Genomic DNA, 25,304 nt, shown 5'->3' on the forward strand with positions numbered 1-25,304 from the left:
AGGCCATCATTGACACCCTCAAGCAAGAGGGTAAGACCCAGAAAGAAATTTCTCAACAAATAGGCTGTTCCCAGAGTGCTGTATCAAGGCACCTCAATGGTAAGTCTGTTGGAAGGAAACAATGTGGCAGAAAACGCTGTACAACGAGAAGAGGAGACCGGACCCTGAGGAAGATTGTGGAGAAGGACCGATTCCAGACCTTGGGGAACCTGAGGAAGCAGTGGACTGAGTCTGGTGTGGAAACATCCAGAGCCACCGTGCACAGGCGTGTGCAGGAAATGGGCTACAGGTGCCGCATTCCCCAGGTAAAGCCACTTTTGAGCTACAGAGAAGCAGCACTGGACTGTTGCTAAGTGGTCCCAAGTACTTTTTTCTGATGAAAGCAAATTTTGCATGTCATTCGGAAATCAAGGTGCCAGAGTCTGGAGGAAGACTGGGGAGAAGGAAATGCCAAAATGCCTGAAGTCCAGTGTCAAGTACCCACAGTCAGTGATGGTGTGGGGTGCCATGTCAGCTGCTGGTGTTGGTCCACTGTGTTTCATCAAGGGCAGGGTCAATGCAGCTAGCTATCAGGAGATTTTGGAGCACTTCATGCTTCCATCGGCTGAAATGCTTTATGGAGATGAAGATTTCATTTTTCAGCACGACCTGGCACCTGCTCACAGTGCCAAAACCACTGGTAAATGGTTTACTGACCATGGTATTACTGTGCTCAATTGGCCTGCCAACTCTCCTGACCTGAACCCCATAGAGAATCTGTGGGATATTGTGAAGAGAAAGTTGAGAGACGCAAGACCCAACACTCTGGATGAGCTTAAGGCCGCTATTGAAGCATCCTGGGCCTCCATAACATCTCAGCAGTGTCACAGGCTGATTGCCTCCATGCCACGCCGCATTCAAGCAGTCATTTCTGCCAAAGGATTCCCGACCAAGTATTGAGTGCATAACTGAACATTATTATTTGTTGGTTTTTTTGTTTGTTATTAAAAAACACTTTTATTTGATTGGATGGGTGAAATATGCTAATTTATTGAGACAGGTTTTTTGGGTTATCAGGAGTTGTATGCCAAAATCATCAGTATTAAAACAATAAAAGACCTGACAAATTTCAGTTGGTGGATAATGAATCTATAATATATGAAAGTTTAATTGTAATCATTACATTATGGTAAATAATGAAATTTAACACTATATGCTAATTTTTTGAGAAGGACCTGTAATTAATGCAAAATAAGACAACCCTGCTCGTGAGAGCTTACAATCTACCCCAAAATGATGATGCTGATAAAAAAGTCTGGCATAAAAATCAAAAACTGGCTGTGACGCCAAAAGGTTAAATACAACTAACAGATTGAACATCTACTTGATAATTAATTTTTTTTTCAAGTGAGCCACTGAAATCATTATCTACACTACATATTGTAATCTAAAAAAACTGTATGAAGCTAAAAAAAAAGATAATGAGGATCTAGCAGAAGTGAAAGTCCTTGAATTATATTTTTATTAATGCTAACATTTGGTTGGATGAACAAGTCAGACTGAAGCTGGTTATGCCACAAGCAAATTACTTTGAATGCAATGTCATCTGATATACCTGACATGTTTTCTCTTTGTTTTTCTCCAGAAGAAAAAGTTTGAGACTTCTTGCTTGGCTTCTTCAGATATGTGTGGTTCTTTGCCCCAGAATAAGCTAAGTGGAATTAATTCCATGCAATGTAGTCGGAAAAATAAATTGAAGTCAAACCTTAAAAGTTTGAAAGAAGAGGTAAGAATGCATGTAAAATTAATTGGGAATATGAAAACTATGTAAGGCCTCTTTCAGATGTTCATGTCTCCGGTACATGTGACCGTTTTCACACGTACCTGAGACACTTACACACGTAGACCCATTTAAGTGAATGGATCTGTGCACATGTCATTGTGTTTCCATGAACCGTGTGCCTGTGGGCAAAATACAGTGATATGTCCATTTTTTATTTTTTTTTAACAGCGGCACAATGTCCTGCACACTGGTGACACACAGATGACATGTATCGGCACATGGGAAGCAGCGGTACTGTTAGCGCTGGGTGCTGAAGACCACTCTCATCATTCTTCCCTGCTCGCTCTGCGATCAGCGAGAGCCAGGGAGAAGTTTGAGAGTTATATTCTCCCCTGCTTAAGCCAGTACATGTCTGGGCCCATCTGAAGTTTGCTAGAGAGTATTTGTATTAACCAGAAGAGTATTGGGAGAATGTCATATGGTTTGATAAAACCAAAGTAGAACTGTTTGATAGAAACAAAACTCGTCGTGTTTGGGGGAGACAGAATGCTGAGTTGCATCCAAAGAACACCATACCTACTGTGAAGCATGATCGTTGCAATATCATGCTTTGGGGATCTTTCTCTGCAAAGGGACCAGGACAACTGATCCGTGTACATGAAAGAATGAATGAGGTCATGTATTGTGAGATTTTGAGTGCAAACCTCCTTACTTCATCAAGGGCACTGAATATGAAATGTGGATGGGTCTTTCAGCATGATAATGATCCCAAGCACACTGCCAGGGCAATAAAGGAGTGACTTCGTAAGAAGCATATGAAGGTCCTGGAGTTGCCTAGCCAGTCTTCCGATCTCAACCCCATAGAAAACCTTTGGGAGGGAGTTGAAAGTCAGTGTTGCCTAGCAGCAGAACCAAAGCATCACTGTTCTTGAGGAGATCTGCATGGAGGAATGGTCCAACATACCACCAACAATGTGTGCCAACCTTATGATAACTTACAGAAAACGTTTGACCACTGTCTCTGCCAACAAAGGATATGTAACAAAATATTGAGATGAGTTTTTGTTAATGGACAAATACTTATTTTTCTCTTCGCCACGACAGCACCCACTTGAGAGAGGAGATCCACCCCTAGGAACAGGAAACCCTATGGAGAGATAAAAGGGGCGGTCCCCCTCACTCCCACAGTTGGTTTCCTGTTCCTAAGGGACCTCATGGAGAGAAAAGGATGCCTAGCCTGGATGCCGCTTATGCCGTTACCTTGACGGCAAGGGCTCCAGAACTGGAAGCAGCGTCGGAGGTCCTGTCATCAGCTACCCCCTCTGCTGGCAGGCGCCGTGAGGCCAGGTTCGGGAAGTCCCCTGGCTGACGGCGTCTTCTCGTGGCCTGTGGAGGGCGAAAAACACGCAGGTAAGCGCGTCGCTTCGCCATGCCCTGCGGGCGCACGCACGGTCATGTGGCCTGGTGTGTCTTCCCCCGGAAGTGATACGAAAGCTTCCGCGGTGAATTTGGAGGAGAGACGGTGCTTGCGCTGGGGACAGCGGCAATGCGCAGGCGCGCACAACATGGCCGCGACACGGAAGTGACGAGTACTTCCTGGTGCAACAGGAAGAAGATGGCGGCTTCCATTATAAAAAGACACCGACGGTGATACTCCAGTGTCCAGCATGGCATCCCCAAAGGACTCAGCGGTGCCTTCTTTGGAAGACACAGCAGTTGCACCTCGCAGCTGTACAAGCAGCAGCGGCCGCTCCAAGCAGAGCAGATCCTCCACAAGGAGCGCTAAAGAAAAGAGATCCAATTGATCTACATCTCAACCTGTGCCTCCGTCTCCTCTTCAGCCTGTACCTTGACCGAAAGCTTCACTGGGTTGTGTATTTTCCACCCTATTAGGAAAGTCAACCGAGTCTCGCATGTTAATACCCGGCCCTGCCACCTGCACTCCGGAGCGGAGCGTGTGGCGCTATGTATCGCTATGCGGCCGCACGCTCCGCTCCAGAGTGCAGGTGGTAGGGCCGGGTATTACCATGCGAGACTCGGCCGTGTTTCTCGCATGTGTGATCCTGGCCTTAAGCTGATTGTTGTTCCCTCTTTCTTCTATGCACCCTAGGCAAAAAGAACTGAAAAATCTAAGCACAAACAATGTGCTTTATGCTCCTAGCCCCTCCCGGATAGTCATACAAAATAATGTGTCACACATGTATTGAGTCCACCTTACGTGAAGAATCCTCAGTAAGGTCAGACGATATTAAACAGATGATCAGACAGGAATTAAGAGCCTTAAGGGGTTCGGATAGTATTCCAGAAATTAAAACCAGGAAAAAATGACTCGCCAAAATCCAACCATTCTACTGATATTGAAGATAAGGATACGGATATTTCCCAGGAATACTTTTCCTCAGAAGGTGAACAAGGCACTTGCTTTCCAACAGAAAGCATAGATAATCCCGTTATATCTGTCCGAGACACCATGGGTATTAAAGATACCAAAACCCCACAGGACATCATGTTCGAAAGCTTATCAGAAAAAAAAAAACAACCTTTTCAGTAATTGCAGCAATCAAAAACTTGGTTAAAAAGGAATGGGAAAGCCAGGGGCAGAAAGGGTTGCCTTCATCATCAAAAAAGCGTGATCCCTTTAACGATGAGGATTTGTCTACATGGACAAAAGCCCCAAAAGTAGATGCTGCAGTAGCATCCACGTCCAGAAAATCTTTACTACATGTAGAGGATTCGGGTTCCTTACAGGATCCACTGGATCGTAAAGCGGACTTCCTTCTAAAGAGGTCATGGGAATCATGTACAGGGGCATTTAAACCGGCCATATCAGCTACATGTATGGCAAGGTCCATGTTAGTCTGGTTAAACGATCTAGAGGAAGGTTTAAAAGGCGGTCAATCCCGAGTTAACTAATCTCTACCATACCTTTGATTAGAGGTGCTACAGCCTTCCTGGCGGATTCTTCTGTTGACTCTATTCGGTTAGCAGCTAAATCAGCAGGCCTAACCAACGCAGCACGCCGAGCACTTTGGCTAAAGGGTTGGAAAGGAGATGCTCAAATGAAATCTAAACTCTGTGGTCTACCATGCCAGGGTGAGTACCTGTTTGGTACAAAACTAGACGAAATTCTCACCAAAGAGGGTGAGAGGAAAAAGGGATTCCCTAATAATTATTTTCCGTCTTATAGGAGAGCATTCCGGAAACCCGTATTTAATAAGAGAAAGGATTTTAGAAACCAGGACCGTTGGCCAACAAAGATACCAAACAAAAAGGTGCATTTTTCAGAAAACGTCCATTTAAAATGGAAGACAAACCACGTTAGGACAGATTTACCAGTGGGTGGTAGATTGTCTTTTTTCTCCCAACAATGGGGAATGGTAACATCCAACTGTAGGGCAACTAGCCTCATAACTTCAGGCCTAAAATTAAAATTTGCCCGAGTCCCTCCGGACTCCTTCCTGTGTTGACTTCTCTAAAATCTCAATCTCAACAGGGATTTTTGGAGCAGGAAATAATAAATCTCCTATCCAAAAGGGTATTAGTAGATGTCCCGTTTCATCAGAGGGGAAAGGGATTTAACTCTCCTTTATTTTTGGTTCCAAAATCAGATGGGTCATATAGAACTATAATAAATCTTAAGAAATTGAATATCTTCTTAGAAAACCAAACCTTCAAGATGGAGTCTATCCGATCCACTGTAAAACTTCTGTTTCCCAGGTGCTTTATGGCAGTCCTCAACCTAAAAGATGCGTACTACCATCTACCAATTTATATCGAACATCAGCAGGATCTTCGTGTGGCGGTCATGATGAAAGGACAAGTATGGATTTACCGCGAATTTCCAGTGTTTTTTGTGTGGATTTCACCTGCGGATTCCTATTGAGAAACCGGTGTAAAACGCTGCGGAATCAGCACAAAAAATTGACATGCTGCGGAAAATACAATGCAGCGTTTCCGCGTGGTATTTTCCGCACTATGGGCACTGCGGATTTGGTTTTCTATAGGTTTACATGGAACTGTAAACCTGATGGAAAACTGCTTCAAATCCGCAGCGGCCAATCCTCTGCGGATCCGCAGACAAATCCGCACCGTGTGCACATAGCCTAATTCTAAGGGTATGTGCTTTGCAAAAAAGAAAAAAAAGAGCATGAACCGCACATCCCAAAATCATACGTTGATCTAAAGCCGCTAGGCAAAAATTAATATAACTGAATATGAGGTTTTCAGTTTAACATTCTGATCAGACTGTATGAAGCCCACTGCCCCTTCACGGCAAACCTCGTAGTGGGTCCTATCGCCCTAACGGAGCGGAGCCGTGCGGCGCCCACCGCCACAGCGGCCATGCACCAGCAGGGCGGACGGCCTGTTGCCCCACAGCACCCATGCTGCAAGACTGAGTCCCCAAGACTCCAGACCGCGCCGCCCCACCAGCACAAAGCCACAGCAACAATGGCCGCCACACAGCACCAACACCAAAATGAAAGGAGCACTTAAACTCACCTTCCTCCAGCTCTTCAGTGAGAGCCAAAATGGGCTAGACCCCTTACTTTGCAGTCTCCTGCTAATTAAAATCACCTGAGCCAAATGGGAGGAGTGCTGGTCCAAGAAGAAGACTAGAACATGCTTTGCAAAAAAGAAAAAAAAGAGCATGAACCGCACATCCCAAAATCATACTAAGGGTATGTGCACACGCTGTGGAAAACGCTGCGCAGAAACGCAGCTGTTTACATTCCGCAGCATGTCACTTCTTTCTGCGGATTCCACAGCGGTTTTACAACTGCTCCAATAGAAAACCACAGTGAAATCCGCAGCACAACCACAGAAAAACTGCGGTAAATCTACGATAAATCTGCAGCGGTTTTGCACTGCGGATTTATCAAATCCGCTGCTGACAAAAACGCAGAGGACCAGAATACGTGTGCACATAGCCTTTCCCTAGCCCTAACCCTAGTTCTAACCCTAACCCTAGTGGAAAAAAATATATATATATATTTTCTTTATTTCATTATTGTCCCTACCTACGGGGGTGATAAATGGGGGGGGGGTTCATTTACTATTTTTTTTATTTTGATCACTGTGATAGGTGTTATGATCCGGTGACCTAGGAGCTGCATGAGAACTTTCACTGGAGAAAGTGGCCACTGTACTGACCGCAATCCTGAACTTAACACCGCAACTAGAAGTAGCCGTGGAGTGTACCTAACACACCTAGACACCTCGTCACAGCCGGAGAACTAAATACCCCTAAAGATGGAAATAGGAATACTATCTTGCCTCAGAGAAAATTCCCAAAGGATAGACAGCCCCCCACAAAGTCGGTGAGTCGGAGAGGAAAAAACATACACAGGCAGAAAAACAGGATTAGCACAGGAGGCCACTCTAGCTAGATAGGACAGGATAGGACAGAGTTCTGTGCGGTCAGTATAAAAACCCTTCAACACATCCACAGCAGAATATACAAAAACTTCCTACATCTAACTAAAAGATGTAGGAGCTTAAATCTGCAACTCCAGTGAATCCTACAATCAGAGCAGGAATAAAACTGAAACAAGCACACAGGCAGTGTGCCACAGAAACAAAAACCAAACACTTATCTTTCCTGAAATAGGCAGCGAGCAGGAGAAGCCAGAAAGTGATCCAACACTTCACAAGGAACATTGACTAATGGCAAGGGCTAAAGGATCCTGCCCACTAAAATATCCCAGTCAGAATTGTAATCATCCGATACACATGGCCAGGTCTGTGACTCAGAGACAACTGCATTCCCACCTATAACCACTGGAAGGAACCCAAGAGCAGAATTCACAACAGATAGGTTTTATCACAGTGATCAAAATGTACCTGGAACGAATCTGCTGGCTGGCAGATTTGGGTGCACTGTGCATGCGCCCGCCATTTTGGAAGATGGCGGCGTCCATGGAGAAGACGGACGGACACCGGGAGACTTGGTAAGTATGAGGGGATGGGAAGCACGGGGGGTATATCGGAGCACGGGGGGTGGATCGGAGCACGGGGGTGGATCGGCGCACGAGGGGGTGGATCGGAGCACGGGGGTGGATCTGAGCACGGGGGTGGATCGGAGCACAGGGGGGGATGGATCGGAGCACGGGGGAGCGGACAGGAAGATGGAGGGGAGCGGACCACAGAACGGAGGACTGGGGAGGAGATCGGTGAAGGTGAAATATGATGAAATATTACAAATTGCTCTGATTGGCTGTTGCACTTTCAACAGCCAATCAGAGCTATAGTAGTCACGTGGGGGCAAAGCCACTCCCCCTGGGCTAAAGTACCACTCCCCCTGTCCCTGCAGATTGGGTGAAATTGGAGTTAACCCTTTCACCCGATCTGCAGGGACGCGATCATTCTGTGACACAGCATATGCATCACATGTCGGATTGGCACCGACTTTCATGACGCATACGCTGTGGCACAGGTCAGGAAGGGGTTAACTGCCGCCATTAAAAGGAGTATCGGCGGTCATTAAGGAGTTAAGAACAAGTAGATTGTAATATTGGTTGTTTTTACAAGCACTTATTAATTGTAATAATGGTAATAATGTGTAATACTAAGAAAAAGGATTTTAAATACACTGCGTGCAGAATTATTAGGCAAGTTGTATTTTAGAGGATTATTTTTTATTATTAATCAACAACTATGTTTTCTATCAACCCAAAAGACTCATAAATAGCAAAGCTTAATATTTTTGGAAGTTGGAGTGTTTTTTTTTTAGATTTGGCTATCTTAGGAGGATATCTGTTTGTGCAGGTAACTATTACTGTGCAGAATTATTAGGCAACTTAATAAAAACCAAATATATTCCCATCTCACTTTTTTAATTTCACCAGGTAAACCAATATAACTGCAGAAAATTTAGATATAAACATTTCTGAATGCAAAAAAACCTCAAAAACTTAGTGACCAATATAGCCACCTTTCTTCATGATGACACTCAACAGCCTTCCATCCACAGATTCTGTCAGTTGCTTGATCTGTTTACGATCAACATTGCGTGCAGCAGCCACCACAGCCTCCCAGACACTTTTCCGAGAGGTGTACTGTTTTCCCTCCCTGTAGATCTCACATATTATGAGGGACCACAGCTTCTCTATTGGGTTCAGATCAGGTGAACAAGGGGGCCATTTCATTATTTTTTCTTCTTTGAGACCTTTACTGGCTAGCCACGCTGTGGAGTAGTTGGATGCATGTGATGGAGCATTGTCCTGCATGAAAATCATGTTTTTCTTGAACAATACCGACTTCTTCCTGTACCACTGCTTGAAGAAGTTGTCTTCCAGAAACAGGCAGTAGGTCTGGGAGTTGAGCTTCACTCCATCCTCAACCTGAAAAGGTCCCATAAGTTCATCTTTGATGATACCAGCCCATACCAGTACCCCACCTCCACCTTGCTGGCGTCTGAGTCGGAGTGGAGCTCTCTTCCCTTTACTGATCCAGCCTCTGGCCCATCCATCTGGCCCATCAAGAGTCACTCTCATTTCATCAGTCGATAACACCTTTGAAAAGTCAGTCTTAAGATATTTCTTGGCCCGGTCTTGATGTTTTATCTTATGCTTCTTGTTCAAAGGTGGTCGTTTTTCAGCCTTCCTTACCTTGGCAATGTCCCTGATTATTGCCCACCTTGTGCTTTTTGTTACTCCAGTAAGGTTGCAGCTCTGAAATATGGCAAACTGGTGGCAAATGGCATCTTGGCAGCTTCACGCTTGATTTTCTTCAGTTCATGGGCAGTTATTTTGCGCCATGCTACTTGCGACCCTGTTGGCTATTTGCCATAAAACGCTTGATTGTTCGGTGATCACGCTTCAAAAGTTTGGCAATTTCAAGACTGCTGCATCCCTCTGCAAGACATCTCACAATTTTGGACTTTTCACAGCCCGTCAAATCTCTCTTCTGACTCATTTTGCCAAAGGAGAGGAAGTTGCCTAATAATTAAGCACACCTTATTTAGGGTTTTGATGTCATTAGACAACACCCCTCCTCATTACAGAGATGCACATCACCTGATTTACTTAATTGGTAGTTGGCTCTCAAGCCTGTACAGCTTGGAGTAGGACAACATGTATAAAAAGTATCATGTTATCAAAATACAACTTGCCTAATAATTCTGCACACAGTGTATTAGAATGTGAATCTTGATTTTTAAAGAGAAGACACTACACAAACTATTAGAGTAAGGGCTCAAACGTCTGTGGATCTTGGTCTGATCACAGACCCCGCAGTGCATGGTTTGTCCACGTCTCTTCCAACTAGAGCATGACAGCAGGGGCGGATTAAGAGTAGCCAGGGATGCGGGCAGTTTAGAAGGTGTGGGCCCATCTCCAGGTACCTGATGTATCACGTGACATGATGCATGATCAACATTTGATAAATCATGTTATAGGTCATGTGTGTATCACACAGGTGCTTTGGTGCACATTCATATATGGAAAACGTCAGAAATAGCAGCGTAGTGCGTTGCACACATTCTTTAATTATGTACAGCACTATACATAACATAGCGCTATACAAAATAGAGCAGGGGTGGGAGATTAATTTTTTTAAGGGGCCACATAACAGACCGTGACTATTGTGGAGGCTGAACTAATAAGCTGAAATTAATTCTTCTCAATACTGATATAATGTAAAAAATAGTTAAGAATTGTATGACTAAACATTGAGCAGAATTAAGTATGCTGACATCCCCCTATATACAGTATGAGCGGCCACATAGCCCCCTACATAGAATATGAGCCCCCACGATCAACAACCAAAGCAATCAACCTATAGGACCCTTGTACATGTAAACCATAGCAAAAAAACTTGAAAAATTCTCTTTAATTAGTTTAAAAACCCAATACATAAAGACATAATGAATAAATGCACACATATACAGAGAAAAACGATGATGAAATTAAAAAAAAAGAGCAGAAATGAGAGGAGATGGGGAATAGTTTTGCTCTTCACAATTGACTTCTTGACAGTGGAGTTTGGCACCCTAAGGCTATGTGCGCACGTTGAGTATTTGCTTGCAGAAATTTCTGCAAGGTTTCCGCATCTCTTGGCAGGAAGAACACTGCAGCACAAACGCATGTTTTTGTATGTGTTTTTGCATGAGTTTTTGTACCTCAATGAATGCTTTTTTGAGATAAATAAAGATATTTAAAAAAAAAAGTTTTGTGATATAATTTATTGGTTCAACATCACCTTTTTTCATGCTCATGCAGTGGCATCAGAATAATGGGATTTGAGCTTGGTGTCAGCAGCTGTCATTGACAGCTAGCTGTAGGCTTATTAATGAAAAGGTGTCAGCCCAACACCCTCATTACTAAGCCTATAAGTAAAAACACACACATAAATCTACACATATATTGTCACCAGCCTATGTAGTAGCGTTAACAGAACGAACGTACATAGGCTGTAACTAGACAGCAACTGTTAATTTTAAAGAAAACAAATGGCGTGGGCTCCCGCATAATTTTAACAACCAACAGAGGGAAAGCCGGCAGCTGGGTACAGATGTTTATAGCCTGGGAAGGGGGTAATACCCATGGAGCTTCCCAGGCTATTAATATCAGCTCACAGCTGTATACTTTGCTTTTACTGGCTATTAAGATAGGGGACCCCCCTAAAAAATGATGTGGGGTACCCCTATATCTAATAACCAACAAAGGATATTCAGAAAGCTGTGGGTTGATATTAATACCCTAGGACGGGGCCGTGGATACTAGCCCCCCCAGGCTAAAAACATCAGCTCTTGGCCGTCCCAGAAAAGGCGCATCTCTAAGATGTGCCAATTCTGGCACTTAGCCTCGCTCTTCCCACTTGCCCTGTAGCTGTGGCAAGTGGGGTTCATATTTGTGAAGTTGATGTCACCTTTGTATTGCCAGGTGACATCAAGCCCACAGGTTAGTAATGGAGAGGCGTCTATAAGACACCTGTCCATTAGCAACCCCATAGTGATATGTGTAAAAACACAGACACCCAGAATAAAGTCCTTTATTTGAAATAATGACACAGACTCCTTTAATAATCTTAATTAAACCATGCTCACCAAACGTCTAATCCACCAAAGCCAACGTCTCCTGCAACAAAAATAAAATAATCAGCCACATTATTCCTCACCTGTCCGCCAAGAAGATAATCCATAATGTCCCACAATGATCCTGATCACTTTGAGAGCAGTCACATCACTGATGTGACCGCTCTCAAAGACAGCCGTCGATACACTGACAGGAGGTAATCACTCCCGCAGTGTATCACTGAGCTGCTGTGAGAGAGTTCACCGGAGTTGATCAGCTCCCATGATCCCACTGCTCTGGGGGAAAGTTCTCACGCAGCGGTGCTGTAAGTGAGAGCACCGGAGCTGATGAACTTCAGTGAACTCTCATAGCAGCTCAGTGCTACACTGCGCGAGCGATTACCTCCTGTTAGTGTGTCACCGACAGCCATTTAGAGCGGTCACATCTCCCGATGTGACTGTGACTGTTCTACACTTGAGATCACTGTGGGACACTCGGGATTATGTGTACTATGGCGGACAGGTAAGTATATGTTGGTTTATTATTTTACAATGTTTCTTGGGGACAAGGGCATCGGGAATTTGGTATTAGGTAAGTATAATGTGTTTTTATTTTTATTTGAATATGTATGTAATTTTACTTTTTTTTTTTAAATGAGCGCGACGGCTAATGAAACTTCGTCTCCCATCAGCGGCACCTACTGTCACTGTTTTCCGTGACAGCAAACGTAGCTTGATAGGAGCAATAGTTTCATCGGCCCACACCTGCTGGTCTCAGTCACAGCTGCGGGGTCACGCTGACATCTGACAGCATGACCCCGAAGCGTTCTGACCGATGATCTGCTGTAGCATTACCGCGGGTCACAGCTACGGGATCACGCTGACATCTGCCAGCATGATCCCACAGCACTCTGACTGACGGTCTGTGGTAGTGTTACTGCGAGTCGCAGACACAGCTGGCGAAATCACGCTGACATCTGACAGCATAACCCTTAGGGATCTGACCAACTGTCTTACTGGCGACAGCATTACCACCGATAAGAACCATCTCGGTGTTTCCCACGCTGTCACACAGATGACAGCGTGGGAGATATCATAGGAAGCCGGTAAAACGCAAAACAAAAACTCAGCAAATCCGCAAACATTTTTATACCTGTGTTTTTGCTGTGGATTTGACTGACTCAGTTGAAGTCAATAGGCGCAAAAAGAATTAACATGCTGCAGAAAAAAATGCACTGCAAATTTACTGATCATGTGCACAACACATCAGGAGTGTAATTTAAGGATTCCGTTGCATTTTTGGACTATTTCCGCATGAAAAAAACGCTGTGAAAATGCATCAAAAATGCATTGTGTGCACATAGCCTAAGTTGAAACGGTATAGCGCCTGCTCGTCCCGTGTCCCTATGTAATCCTACCACTACTTTAACTGACCAGGCATCCTCAATAGGTGATCAGATAATATGTAATAAAAAACTTATATACAATATAGATACTAGTGGGCTGAGGGGTGTATCATCAATACTTTTCAGCAATCTAACCAGGATGAAAACCCTAACAAAGTCCATGAAGAGATATATATAATGTCCTTCTCAAATAATAACCCTTCAGATCATAAGAGGCCAGTCACGTCACAGTGCAATTAAAGGGGTTGTCCACTACTAGTAAAAGTCCTTTTCATGCCCCATGCTTGTCCCCGATAAAATAAAAATACCTGTACTAACCTCCCATGCCGGCACTGTTCCTGTCTGTGTCGTTCGGTTGTATGACACGTGACCCCGGTTCCCATTCAGCCTTGGCATCACTGGCCGCAGCTGATTTCTATCTACTCTTCATGTTCAATTCGACAGAAGGCGGGGTTAGCTACTGATTGGGCGCTGTGCACTACGTGTCTTACAGCCACATGAGAGCCCAGGACCGCGAATACCTACATAGCAGGGACAGCGCCGACTCCGGATGCAAATAGAGGCTTTTTTGTTTTATCGAGGCCTAGAGTGGGGAATGAGAAGGGGTTGTCATAGTAGTGGGCAACCCCTTTAAAACGACAAAGCATCCATATACCTCATAGTCACATTTCTATGGACATGGACTAACCTACTATTCACATTTCTTATATATAGATGTTTTTTGTAAAATTGCTTAAGAAGCTGGCTGTTCACTGTATCCAAGCATATTAATGGAAGGTTGAGTGGAAGGTAAAAGTGTGGTAGAAAAAGGTGCACAAGCAACCAGGATGACCACAGCCTTGAAAGGATTGTCAAGAAAAGGCCATTCAGAAATTTCAGGAGTGGATTGCTGCTGGAGTCATTGCTTCAAGGGCCATCACACACAGAGGTATCTATGACATGGTCTACAAGTGTCGCATTCCTTGTGTCAAGCTACTCGTGACCAATAGAGAACGCTACAAGTTTTTTACCTGGGCCAAGTAGACAAAGAACTGGCCTGTTGCTCAGTGGTCCAAGGTGTTATTTTCAGATGAAAGTAAATTTTGCATTTCATTTGGAAATCGAGGTCCCAGAGTCTGGATGAAGAATGGAGAGACCAACAATCCAAGCTGGTTGAGTTCTAGTGTGAAGTTTCCACAATCAGTGATGGTTTGGGGAGCCATGTTATGTGCTGGTGTAGGTCCACTGTGTTTTATCAAGACCAAAGTCAGCGCAGCAGTCTACCAGGAAATTTTAAAGCACTTCATGCTTCCCTTTGCCAACAAGCTTTTTAAGGATGGAAATTTAATTCTCCAGAAGGACTTGACTCCTGGCAGCTTGGATTGTGTGCCTCTCCACTCTTCCTCTAGAGTCTGGGACCTTGATTTCCAAAATGAAATGCAAAATTTACTTTCATCTGAAAATAACACCTTGGACCACTGAATAACAGTCCAGTTCTTTTTCTCCTTGGCCCAGGTAAGACTCTTCTGGCATTGTCTATTGGTCATGAGTGGCTTGGCACAAGGAATGCGATACTTGTAACCCATGTCATGGATACCTCTGTGTGTGATGGCCCTTGAAGCAATGACTCCAGCAGCAGTCCATTGCTTGTGATTCTCCCCCAAATTTTTGAATAGTCTTTTCTTAACAATCCTTTCAAGGCTGCGGTTATCTCGGTTGCTTGTGCACTTTTTTTCTACCACACTTTTTCCTTCCACTCAGCTTTCCATTAATATGCTTGGATGCAGCACTCCTCATGATTGTGTAGCCTACTGAAACAGACTAAGGGACCTAGACCTGATATTATAATTTTGTGAGAAGCACCTTTATATAATGTATACCCTATATGGTTTGAACAATAGTGTACTTAGCTTAACCCCTTCGTGACCTTGGGTGTTTCAGTTTTTGAGTTTTCGTTTTTTACTCCCCTTCTTCCCAGAGCCATAACTTTTTTTATTTTTCCGTCAGTATGTCCATTATTCCATTTTGGTGTAATACCTTCCGACGCTTTTTCCCCCAATTATTGTCATTCAGGGGTTCATCAAGGAATTCCTTCATTAAGGACAAGAAAAGGAGACCATAAACCGAACCAAATGAGACCAAAGCAATGAGGATAACGGCTCACATGCCTCAGGCAACATGCCCCCTACATACAATATAAGCCTCCACACCCTGTACATACAGCTCTGGCAAAAATTAAGAGACCACTGCAAAATGTTCAGTTAGTCTAATTTTTCTCTTTATAGGTATATTTTTAAAGGGAACCTGTCACACCGAAAATCGCGGGTGAGGTAAGCCCACCGGCATCAGGGGCTTATCTACAGCATTCTGTAATGCTGTAGATAAGCCCCCGATGTTACCTGAAAGAGGAGAAAAAGACATTAGATTATACTCACCCAGGGGCGGTCCCGCTGCTGGTCAGGTCGGATGGGCGTCTCCGGTCCGCTGCGGCGCCTCCCATCTTCATTACAAGACGTCCTCTTCTGATCTTCAGCCACGGCTCCGGCGCAGGCGTACTTTGCTCTGCCCTCTTGAGGGCAGAGGATAGTACTGCAGTGCGCAGGCGCCGGAAAGGTCAGAGGCCCGGCGCCTGCGCACTGCAGTACTTTGTCTGCCCTCAACAGGGCAGAGCAAAGTACGCCTGCGCCGGAGCCGTGGCTGAAGATCAGAAGAGGACGTCTTGTAATGAAGATGGGATAAGATGATAACGTCCAAACTTGACTGTCTCGTTTTGAACACTGTTGCTTTTTATAGGGTCAAATATATAGCTATATTCATATACGGTTAATTTTTTCTTTATTTTGAAAATGTTAATTAAAAGAATTTGATTTTCCTTGTTGAAAATTCAATAACTGAGAAAAAAAATCTGCTGAGCCAAATTTCTGTTAAAACTCCCAACAAAAAAATTGCTTTGCTTAAATATGGTTTTTTTTATATTTTGCTATCAGAATAAATGTGGAGCAGTAAGCAAGCTAATGGAGAGTATGGCTGCAGAAGAAGACTTTGAACCTAGTCAAGACAGCAGTTTCTCTGAAGATGAGAATTTTTCCATCCCCGTGAACCCTGAAAGACCAGTTACACCTTGTAAGTATTCAGTGTTGAAATGCATTCTTTTGTATATTACAACCTAGAGTTGTACTTTGTATGCCTCAAATTCTTTGGTGATCATTTTTTATGTTCTCAGCACCACGTTCTTGTATTATTGATAAAGATGAATTAAAAGATGGTCTACGCGTTTTGATACCAATGGATGACAAACTACTGTATGCAGGCCACGTACAGACCGTTCACTCTCCAGATATGTGAGTAAATTTTCTTCCTACATATCGTAAATGTTATTAACCCCTTCATGATCACAGCTTTTTTTTGGTTTTCATTTTTCGCTCCCTTCCTTCCCAGTGCCATAGCTTCTTTATTTTTCCGTTGGGCATGTGAGGGCTTATTTATTGCTGGACAAGTTGTACTTTTGAAATACATCATCAGTTTTGCATGCTGTGTACTAGAAAATGGGAAAAAAAAATCCAAGTGTGGTGAAATTGCAAAAAAGTGCAATCCCACACTTGTTTTTTGTTTTGCTTTTTTTCTAGGTTCACTAAGGCTACGTTCACATTGGCGTTCCGCCAATGTGCGTCGCTGTTGCGCCGGCGACGCAGCGGCGACGCGCCCCTATGTTTAACATAGGGGACGCGTGCGTTTTATGGGTGGCGTTTTTTGACAAGTGCGTCGTTTTCGAAGCTAGCGTCGGACGCAAGAAAACGCAACAAGTTGCATTTTCTGTGCGTCCGATTTTGGTCAAAAAACGACGCACGCGTCGCAAAACGCGCGCGTTTTTTCGTGCGTCGCGCGTTGCGTCGCCGACGCAGGGCGGCGCAACGCTAGTGTGAACGTAGCCTAAATGCTGAAACTGACCTGCCATTATGATTCTCCAGGTCATTACGGTTTATAGACACCAAGCTTTGCTAAAAAATGTTTAAAAAAATGCAATTTTCCGAGACCCGTAGCATCTACATTTTTCGTGATTTGGGGTTGGGTAGGGGCTTATTTGTGCGCGCCGAGCTGACGTTTTTAATGATACCATTTTGGTGCAGATACGTTATTTTGATCACCTGTTATTGCATTTTTAATGCGATGTCACAATGACCAAAAAAACGTAATTCCGGCGTTTCAATTTTTTCTCCCTACGCCGTCTAGCGATCAGGTTAATCCTTTTTTTTTAGTGAAAGATCGGGCGATTCTGAATTCGGCAATACCAAATATGTGTAGGATTGATTTTTTTTTTTTATTATTGTTTTATTTTGAATGGGGCGAAACGGGGGTGATTTAAACTTTTATTTTTTTTATTTTTTTCATATTTTTTTTAAACATTTTTTTTTTTCTTTTGCCATGTTTCAATAGTTTCCATGGGAGGCTAAAAGATGGCACATCTCGATCAGCTCTGCTACATAGGAGTGAAGCTCAGATCGCTCCTGTGTAGCAGAATTACAGGCTTGCTTTGAGTGCCGACCACAGGGAGGGCACTCACAGCAATCCGGCATCAACAACCATAGAGGTCTCAAGGAGACCTCTGGTTGTCATGCCGACGCATCGCTGACCCCCTATGCCCTCAATTCCGATGGCCGGAAGCAGTAGGTAAATGCCGCTGTCAGCATTTGACTGCAGCATTTAACTAGATAATAGCGGCAGGCGGATCGTGATTCCACCCGCTGCTATTGCGGGCACATGTCAGCTGTACAAAACAGCTGACATGTCCTGGATTTGATGCAGGCTCACCGCCGGAGCCCACATTAAAGCGGAGAATATTCTGTCTGAGGTCAGAAAGGGGTTAAACTCTAAAATATATTTCATATATTGGTATTTTTTTTATTATTAATTAGCATTTTTTTCTATGAAGTAAAAATAATAAGTTTGCTGAACAGCTATGCCAAATACCTTACTAGAATGTTTACAGCAAATGGAGGTGGATTCCCCATTTGTTACCCACAACTGTAAGCCAAAATGTAAGGCTACTGCAATAGTGGAGAACCTAGGATGCCTGTGCCTTGCATAGGGTGACTACTCACATCCTATGTTTTTCTGTGTTAGCCCTACAGGGAAATTTAACTCTTGATTCAGGCTACCATAATTTCAGACTTGGCAGATTATTTTGATTAAAAACTGGTAGTGAATGTGCGGAAATATCTCAAATGTGGTAGATTTGGATTTTGTTTCTGACTTAGACATGGATTTCACCAAATACAATGAATATAAAAAGTCTACACACACAAACACCCGTTTTTTGTCTTGTGATAAAAGTCATTTAGAAGAGAGTCCAGCTCACCGTAGTAGACACCCTTAGGTATTCGGAGCAGGGAGAACACTGTCAAAGCATGGGGCAATCAAAACATGAGAAATCCAGCTCAACATCGATGTCGCATATCATGTAACTGTCAACCCTGATGTTGTTTTATCCTCTGCTGAGCAGCTCTTGATGAAGATAGAAAAAGTTTGTTCACAAGTTTGTTGAGCTAGATTTCTCATGTTTTGAATAAAAATCATTGCCAAGAAGAATCATTTCAGAACTTTTAACACTTTTAAAGTCACCCATAATATGTACAAATTCATTGAGAAACAAAGTGAAATCATTTTGAGTGGGAAAATACACTACTCAAAAAAATAAAGGGAACAATTAACCCCTCTCTGACATCGGACGTACTATCCCGTCCATGTGGGGTGGGCCCCTATGACCATGGACGGGATAGTACGTCCAGCGCGATCGGCGGCGCTCACGGGGGGAGCGCCGCCGATCGCGGCCGGGTGTCAGCTGTTTATCGCAGCTGACATCCGGCACTATGTGCCAGGAGCGGTCACGGACCGCCCCCGGCACATTAACCCCCGGCACACCGCGATCAAAGATGATCGCGATGTGCCGGCGGTGCAGGGAAGCATCGCGCAGGGAGGGGGCTCCCTGCGGGCTTCCCTGAGCCCCCCGCAGCAACGCGATGTGATCGCGTTGCTGCGAGGGTCTCACCTCCCTCCCTGCTCCCTCCAGCCCCGGATCCAAGATGGCCGCGGATCCGGGTCCTGCAGGGAGGGAGGTGGCTTCACAGAGCCTGCTTAGAGCAGGCACTGTGAAGGCTGCAGCGCTGCATGTCAGATCAGTGATCTGACAGAGTGCTGTGCAAACTGTCAGATCACTGATCTGTGATGTCCCCCCCTGGGACAAAGTAAAAAAAGTTAAAAAAAAAAATTTCAAATGTGTAAAAAAAAATTAAAAAAAATATTCCAAAATAATGAAAAAAAAAAAAAAATATTATTCCCATAAATACATTTCTTTATCTAAATTAAAAAAAAAAAAACAATAAAAGTACACATATTTAGTATCGCCGCGTCCATAGTGGCCCGACCTATAAAACTGGCCCACTAGTTAACCCCTTCAGTAAACACCGTAAGAAAAAAAAAAAAAAAACGAGGCAAAAAACAACGCTTTATTATCATACCGCAGAACAAAAAGTGGAATAACACGCGATCAAAAAGACAGATATAAATAACCAGGGTACCGCTGAAAGCGTCATCTTGTGCCGCAAAAAATGAGCCGCCATACAGCAACATCAGCAAAAAAATAAAAAAGTTATAGTCCTCAGAATAACAGCGATGCAAAAATAATTATTTTTTCTATAAAATAGTTTTTATCGTATAAAAGCGCCAAAACATAAAAAAATGATATAAATGAGGTGTCGCTGTAATCGTACTGACCCGAAGAATAAAACTGCTTTATCAATATTACCAAACGCGGAACGGTATAAATGCCTCCCCCAAAAGAAATTCATGAATAGCTGGTTTTTGGTCATTCTGCCTCACAAAAATCGGAATAAAAAGCGATCAAAAAATGTCACGTGCCCGAAAATGTTACCAATAAAAACGTCAACTCGTCCCGCAAAAAACAAGACCTCACATGACTCTGTGGACCAAATTATAGAAAAATTATAGCTCTCAAAATGTGGTAACGCAAAAAATATTTTTTGCAATAAAAAGCGTCTTTCAGTGTGTGACGGCTGCCAATCATAAAAATCCGCTAAAAAACCCGCCATAAAAGTAAATCAAACCCCCCTTCATCACCCCCTTAGTTAGGGAAAAATTTAAAAAATGTATTTATTTCCATTTTCCCATTAGGGCTAGGGTTAGAGTTAGGGCTAGGGTTAGGGCTAGGGTTAGGGTTAGGGCTAGGGTTAGGGCTAGGGTTAGGGTTAGGGTTAGGGCTAGGGTTAGGGCTAGGGTTAGGGCTAGGGTTAGGGCTAGGGTTAGGGCTACAGTTTGGGTTGGGGCTAAAGTTACAGTTAGGGTTTAGATTACATTTACGGTTGGGAATAGGGTTGGGATTAGGGTTAGGGGTGTGTCAGGGTTAGAGGTGTGGTTAGGGTTACTGTTGGGATTAAGGTTAGGGATGTGTTTGGATTAGGGTTTCAGTTATAATTGGGGGGTTTCCATTGTTCAGGCACATCAGGGGCTCTCCAAACGCGACATGGCGTCCGATCTCAATTCCAGCCAATTCTGCGTTGAAAAAGTAAAACAGTGCTTCTTCCCTTCCGAGCTCTCCCGTGTGCCCAAACAGGGGTTTACCCCAACATATGGGGTATCAGCGTACTCAGGACAAATAGGACAACAACTTTTGGGGTCCAATTTCTCCTGTTACCCTTGGGAAAATACAAAACTCGGAGCTAAAACATTTTTTGTGGGAAAAAAAAAGATTTTTTATTTTCACGGCTCTGCGTTATAAACTGTAGTGAAACACTTGGGGGTTCAAAGTTCTCACAACACATCTAGATTAGTTCCCTGGGGGGTCTAGTTTCCAATATGGGGTCACTTGTGGGGGGTTTCTACTGTTTAGGTACATTAGGGGTTCTGCAAACGCAATGTGACGTCTGCAGACCATTCCATCTAAGTCTGCATTCCAAATGGCGCTCCTTCCCTTCCGAGCTCTGCCATGCGCTCAAACGGTGGTTTCCCCCGAACATACGGGGTATCAGCGTTCTCAGGACAAATTGGACAACAACTTTTGGGGTCGAATTTCTCCTCTTACCCTCGGGAAAATACAAAACTGGGGGCTAAAAAATAATTTTGGGGGGAAAGATTTTTTTTTTTTAATTTTCACGGCTCTGCGTTACAAACTGTAGTGAAACACTTGGGGGTTCAAAGCTATCACAACACATCTAGATGAGTTCCTTAGGGGGTCTAGTTTCCAAAATGGTGTCACTTGTGGGAGGTTTCTACTGTTTAGGTACATTAGGGGCTCCGCAAATGCAATGTGACACCTGCAGACCATTCCATCTAAGTCTGCATTCAAATGGCACTCCTTCCCTTCTGAGCCCTCCCATGTGCCCAAACAGTGGTTCCCCCCCACATATGGGGTATCAGCGCACTCAGGACAAATTGGACAACAAATTGTGGGGTCGAATTTCTCCTGTTACCCTCGGGAAAATACAAAACTGGGGGCTAAAAAATAATTTTTGTGGGAAAAAATTTTTGTTTTATTTTTACGGCTCTCCATTATAAACTTCTGTGAAGCCCTTGGTGGGTCAAAGCGCTCAGCACACATCTAGATACGTTCCTAAGGGGGTCTACTTTCCAAAATGGTGTCACTTGTGGGGGGTTTCTACTGTTTAGGTACATTAGGGGCTCTGCAAACGCAATGTGACACCTGCAGACCAATCCATCTAAGTCTGCATTCAAATGTCACTCCTTCCCTTCTGAGCCCTCCCATGTGCCCAAACAGTGGTTCCCCCCACATATGGTGTATCATCGCACTCAGGACAAATTGGGCAACAAATTTTGGGGTCCAATTTCTCCTGTTACCCTCAGGAAAATACAAAACTGGGGGCTAAAAAAATAATTTTTGTGGGAAAAAAATTTTGTTTTATTTTTACGGCTCTGCATTATAAACTTCTGTGAAGCACTTGGTGGGTCAAAGTGCTCACCACACCTCTAGATAAGTTCCTTAGGGGGTCTACTTTCCAAAATGGTGTCATTTGTGGGGGGTTTCAATGTTTAGGCACATCAGTGGCTCTTCAAACGCAACATGGCGTCCCATCTCAATTCCTGTCAATTTTGCTTTGAAAAGTCAAACGGCGCTCCTTCCCTTCCGAGCTCTCCCATCCGCCCAAACAGTGGTTTACCCCCACATATGGGGTATCAGCGTACTCAGGACAAATTGTACAACAACTTTTGGGGTCCAATTTCTTCTCTTACCCTTGGGAAAATAAAAAATTGGGGGCAAAAAGATAATTTTTGTGAAAAAATATGATTTTTTATTTTTACGGTTCTACATTATAAACTTCTGTGAAGCACTTGGTGGGTCAAAGTGCTCACCACACCTCTAGATAAGTTCCTTAGGGGGTCTACTTTCCAAAATGGTGTCACTTGTGGGGGGTTTCAATGTTTAGCCACATCAGGGGCTCTCCAAACGAAACATGGCGTCCCATCTCAATTCCAGTCATTTTTGCATTGAAAAGTCAAATGGCACTCCTTCGCTTCCGAGCTCTGCCATGCGCCCAAACAGTGGTTTACCCCCACATGTGGGGTATTGGCATACTCAGGACAAATTGTACAACAATGTTTGGGGTCCATTTTCTCCTGTTACCCTTGGTAAAATAAAACAAATTGGAGCTGAATTAAATTTTTTGTGAAAAAAAGTTAAATGTTCATTTTTATTTAAACATTCAAAAAATTCCTGTGAAGCACCAGAAGGGTTAATAAACTTCTTGAATATGGTTTTGAGCACCTTTAGGGGTGCAGTTTTTAGAATGGTGTCACACTTGGGTATTTTCTATCATATAGACCCCTCAAAATGACTTCAAATGAGATGTGGTCCCTAAAATAAAATGGTGTTGTAGAAATGAGAAATTGCTGGTCAACTTTTAACCCTTATAACTCCCTAACAAAAAAAAATTTTGGTTCCAAAATTGTGCTGATGTAAAGTAGACATGTGGGAAATGTTACTTATTAAGTATTTTGTGTGACATATCTCTGTGATTTAATTGCATAAAAATTCAAAGTTGGAAAATTGCGAAATTTTCATAATTTTCGCCAAATTTCCATTTTTTTCACAAATAAACGCAGGTACTATGAAAGAATTTTTACCATTGTCATGAAGTACAATATGTCACGAGAAAACAATGTCAGAATCACCAGGATCCATAGAAGCGTTCCAGAGTTATAACCTCATAAAGGGACAGTGGTCAGAATTGTAAAAATTGGCCCGGTCATTAACGTGCAAACCACCCTTGGGGGTAAAGGGGTTAAACAGAATATAACTCCAAATCAAACTTCTGTGAAATCAAACTGTCCACTTAGGAAGCAACACTGTTTGACAATCAATTTAACATGCGGTTGTGCAAATGGAATAGACAACAAATGGAAATTAATGGCAATTATCAAGACACACTCAATACCAATGCTTTCTGGCTGATGTTTTGGTCACATTTGAATGTTGGTTGTGCTTTCACACTCGTAGTAGCATGAGACGGACTCTAAACCCACACAAGTGGCTCAGGTAGTGCAGCTGATCCAGGATGGCACATCAATGCGAGCTGTGGCAAGAAGGTTTGCTGTGTCTGTCAGCGTAGTGTCCAGAGGCTGGAGGCGCTATCAGGAGACAGGCCAGTACACCAGGAGATGTGGAGGGGGCTGTAGGAGAGCAACAACCCAGCAGCAGGACCGCTACCTCAGGCTTTGCGCAAGTAGGAACAGGAGGAGCACTGCCAGAGCCCTGCAAAATGACTTCCAGCAAGCCACAAATGTGCATGTGTCTTCGCAAACGGTTAGAAACAGACACCATGAGGTAGCCTGACTTCCATTAGGTACCGAGATAAGATCCTTACACCCCTTGTGAAACCATGTGCTGGTGCGGTTGGCCCTGGGTTCATCCTAATGCTGGACAATGCCAGACCACATGTGGCTGGAGTGTGTCAGCAGTTCCTGCAAGATGAAGGCATTGAATCTATGGACTGGCCCACTTGTTCCCCAGACCTGAATCCGATTGAACACATCTGGGACATCATGTCTTGCACCATCCACCAACGTCACATTGCATCACAGACTGTCCAGGAGTTGGCTGATGCTTTAGTCCAGGTCTGGGAGGAGATCCCTCAGGAGACCATCCGTCGCCTCATCAGGAACATGCCCAGGCGTTGTAGGGTGGTTATACAGTCACGTGGAGGCCACACACACTACTGACCATCATTTCCTTGTCTTGAGGCATTTCCACTGAAGTTGGATCAGCCTGTAACTTCATTTTCCACTTTGATTTTGAGCATCATTCCAACTCCAGACCTCCAAGGGATATTAGTTGTGATTTATGTTGATAATTTTTAGGTTTTATTGTTCTCAACACATTCCACTATGTAATGAATAAAGATTTACAACTGGAATATTTAATTCAGTGACATCTAGGATGTGGGATGTTAGTGTTCCTTTATTTTTTTTAGCAGTATATAATCAAAACAATGTGATTGCAAATATGTGAACACCCACTTATAATAATTGGGGATGTGGTTGTCTTTAGAATTAGCCAATCACTTTTAACCATAGTTAAGTTGTAGCCAACTGCCATTATAGAAAGTTTAGCTGTTCTATTAAGATTTTCCTGACTTTTTATTAGTTGCATTTTGCAGCAAAAGCCATAGTCTGTAAACCGCTTACAGCACAGCAAAGGGATCTCATTATTGAAAGGGCCGATTGGCTAATTCTAAAGACAAGGTTTGGCTGTTCTGTTAGGATTTACCTGACTTTTTCTTAGTTATATTTTACAGCAAAAATCATGGCCTGTAAACGTCTTACAACACAGCAAAGGGTTGTTATTGTTGAAAAGTCAGTCAGAAGAAGGATACCAAAAAGTTTCTAAGGGCAATAAATATACCATACATGTACTATGAAGATTGTCATCAAGAAGTGGATTAAAATTGGCACAATAGTGACTTTACCTAGAACTAGGTGTCAAAAATTGATGAAAAGATAAGAAAATTGTTGCAAAAGGCTGCCAAAAAATACATCAAGATTAAAGATTCAGCAGTAATTTCTGGCCAGTACTAGTTGTGTACTGTGACCACAATCTCCTGTATTCTTCATATGTCTT

General features: G+C 43.4%; 1 protein-coding gene across 5 annotated transcripts in view; it reads left to right on the plus strand.

Annotated features, from left to right (window-relative positions):
* Positions 1–25,304, plus strand: part of TNRC18 (trinucleotide repeat containing 18) — a 672,655-nt gene that overhangs the window by 481,675 nt on the left and 165,676 nt on the right. For all 5 annotated transcript variants that reach the window (XM_069733831.1, XM_069733830.1, XM_069733832.1 and 2 more), the window contains 3 exons: positions 1,625–1,765; positions 16,147–16,282; positions 16,383–16,500. In XM_069733831.1, coding sequence (XP_069589932.1) covers positions 1,625–1,765; positions 16,147–16,282; positions 16,383–16,500 — 395 coding nt within the window. The remainder of the gene's footprint in view (positions 1–1,624; positions 1,766–16,146; positions 16,283–16,382; positions 16,501–25,304) is intronic.

The sequence above is a fragment of the Ranitomeya imitator genome, chromosome 7 (genome assembly GCF_032444005.1).
Source record: "Ranitomeya imitator isolate aRanImi1 chromosome 7, aRanImi1.pri, whole genome shotgun sequence".
In the NCBI taxonomy this organism is placed as follows: Eukaryota; Metazoa; Chordata; class Amphibia; order Anura; family Dendrobatidae; genus Ranitomeya; species Ranitomeya imitator.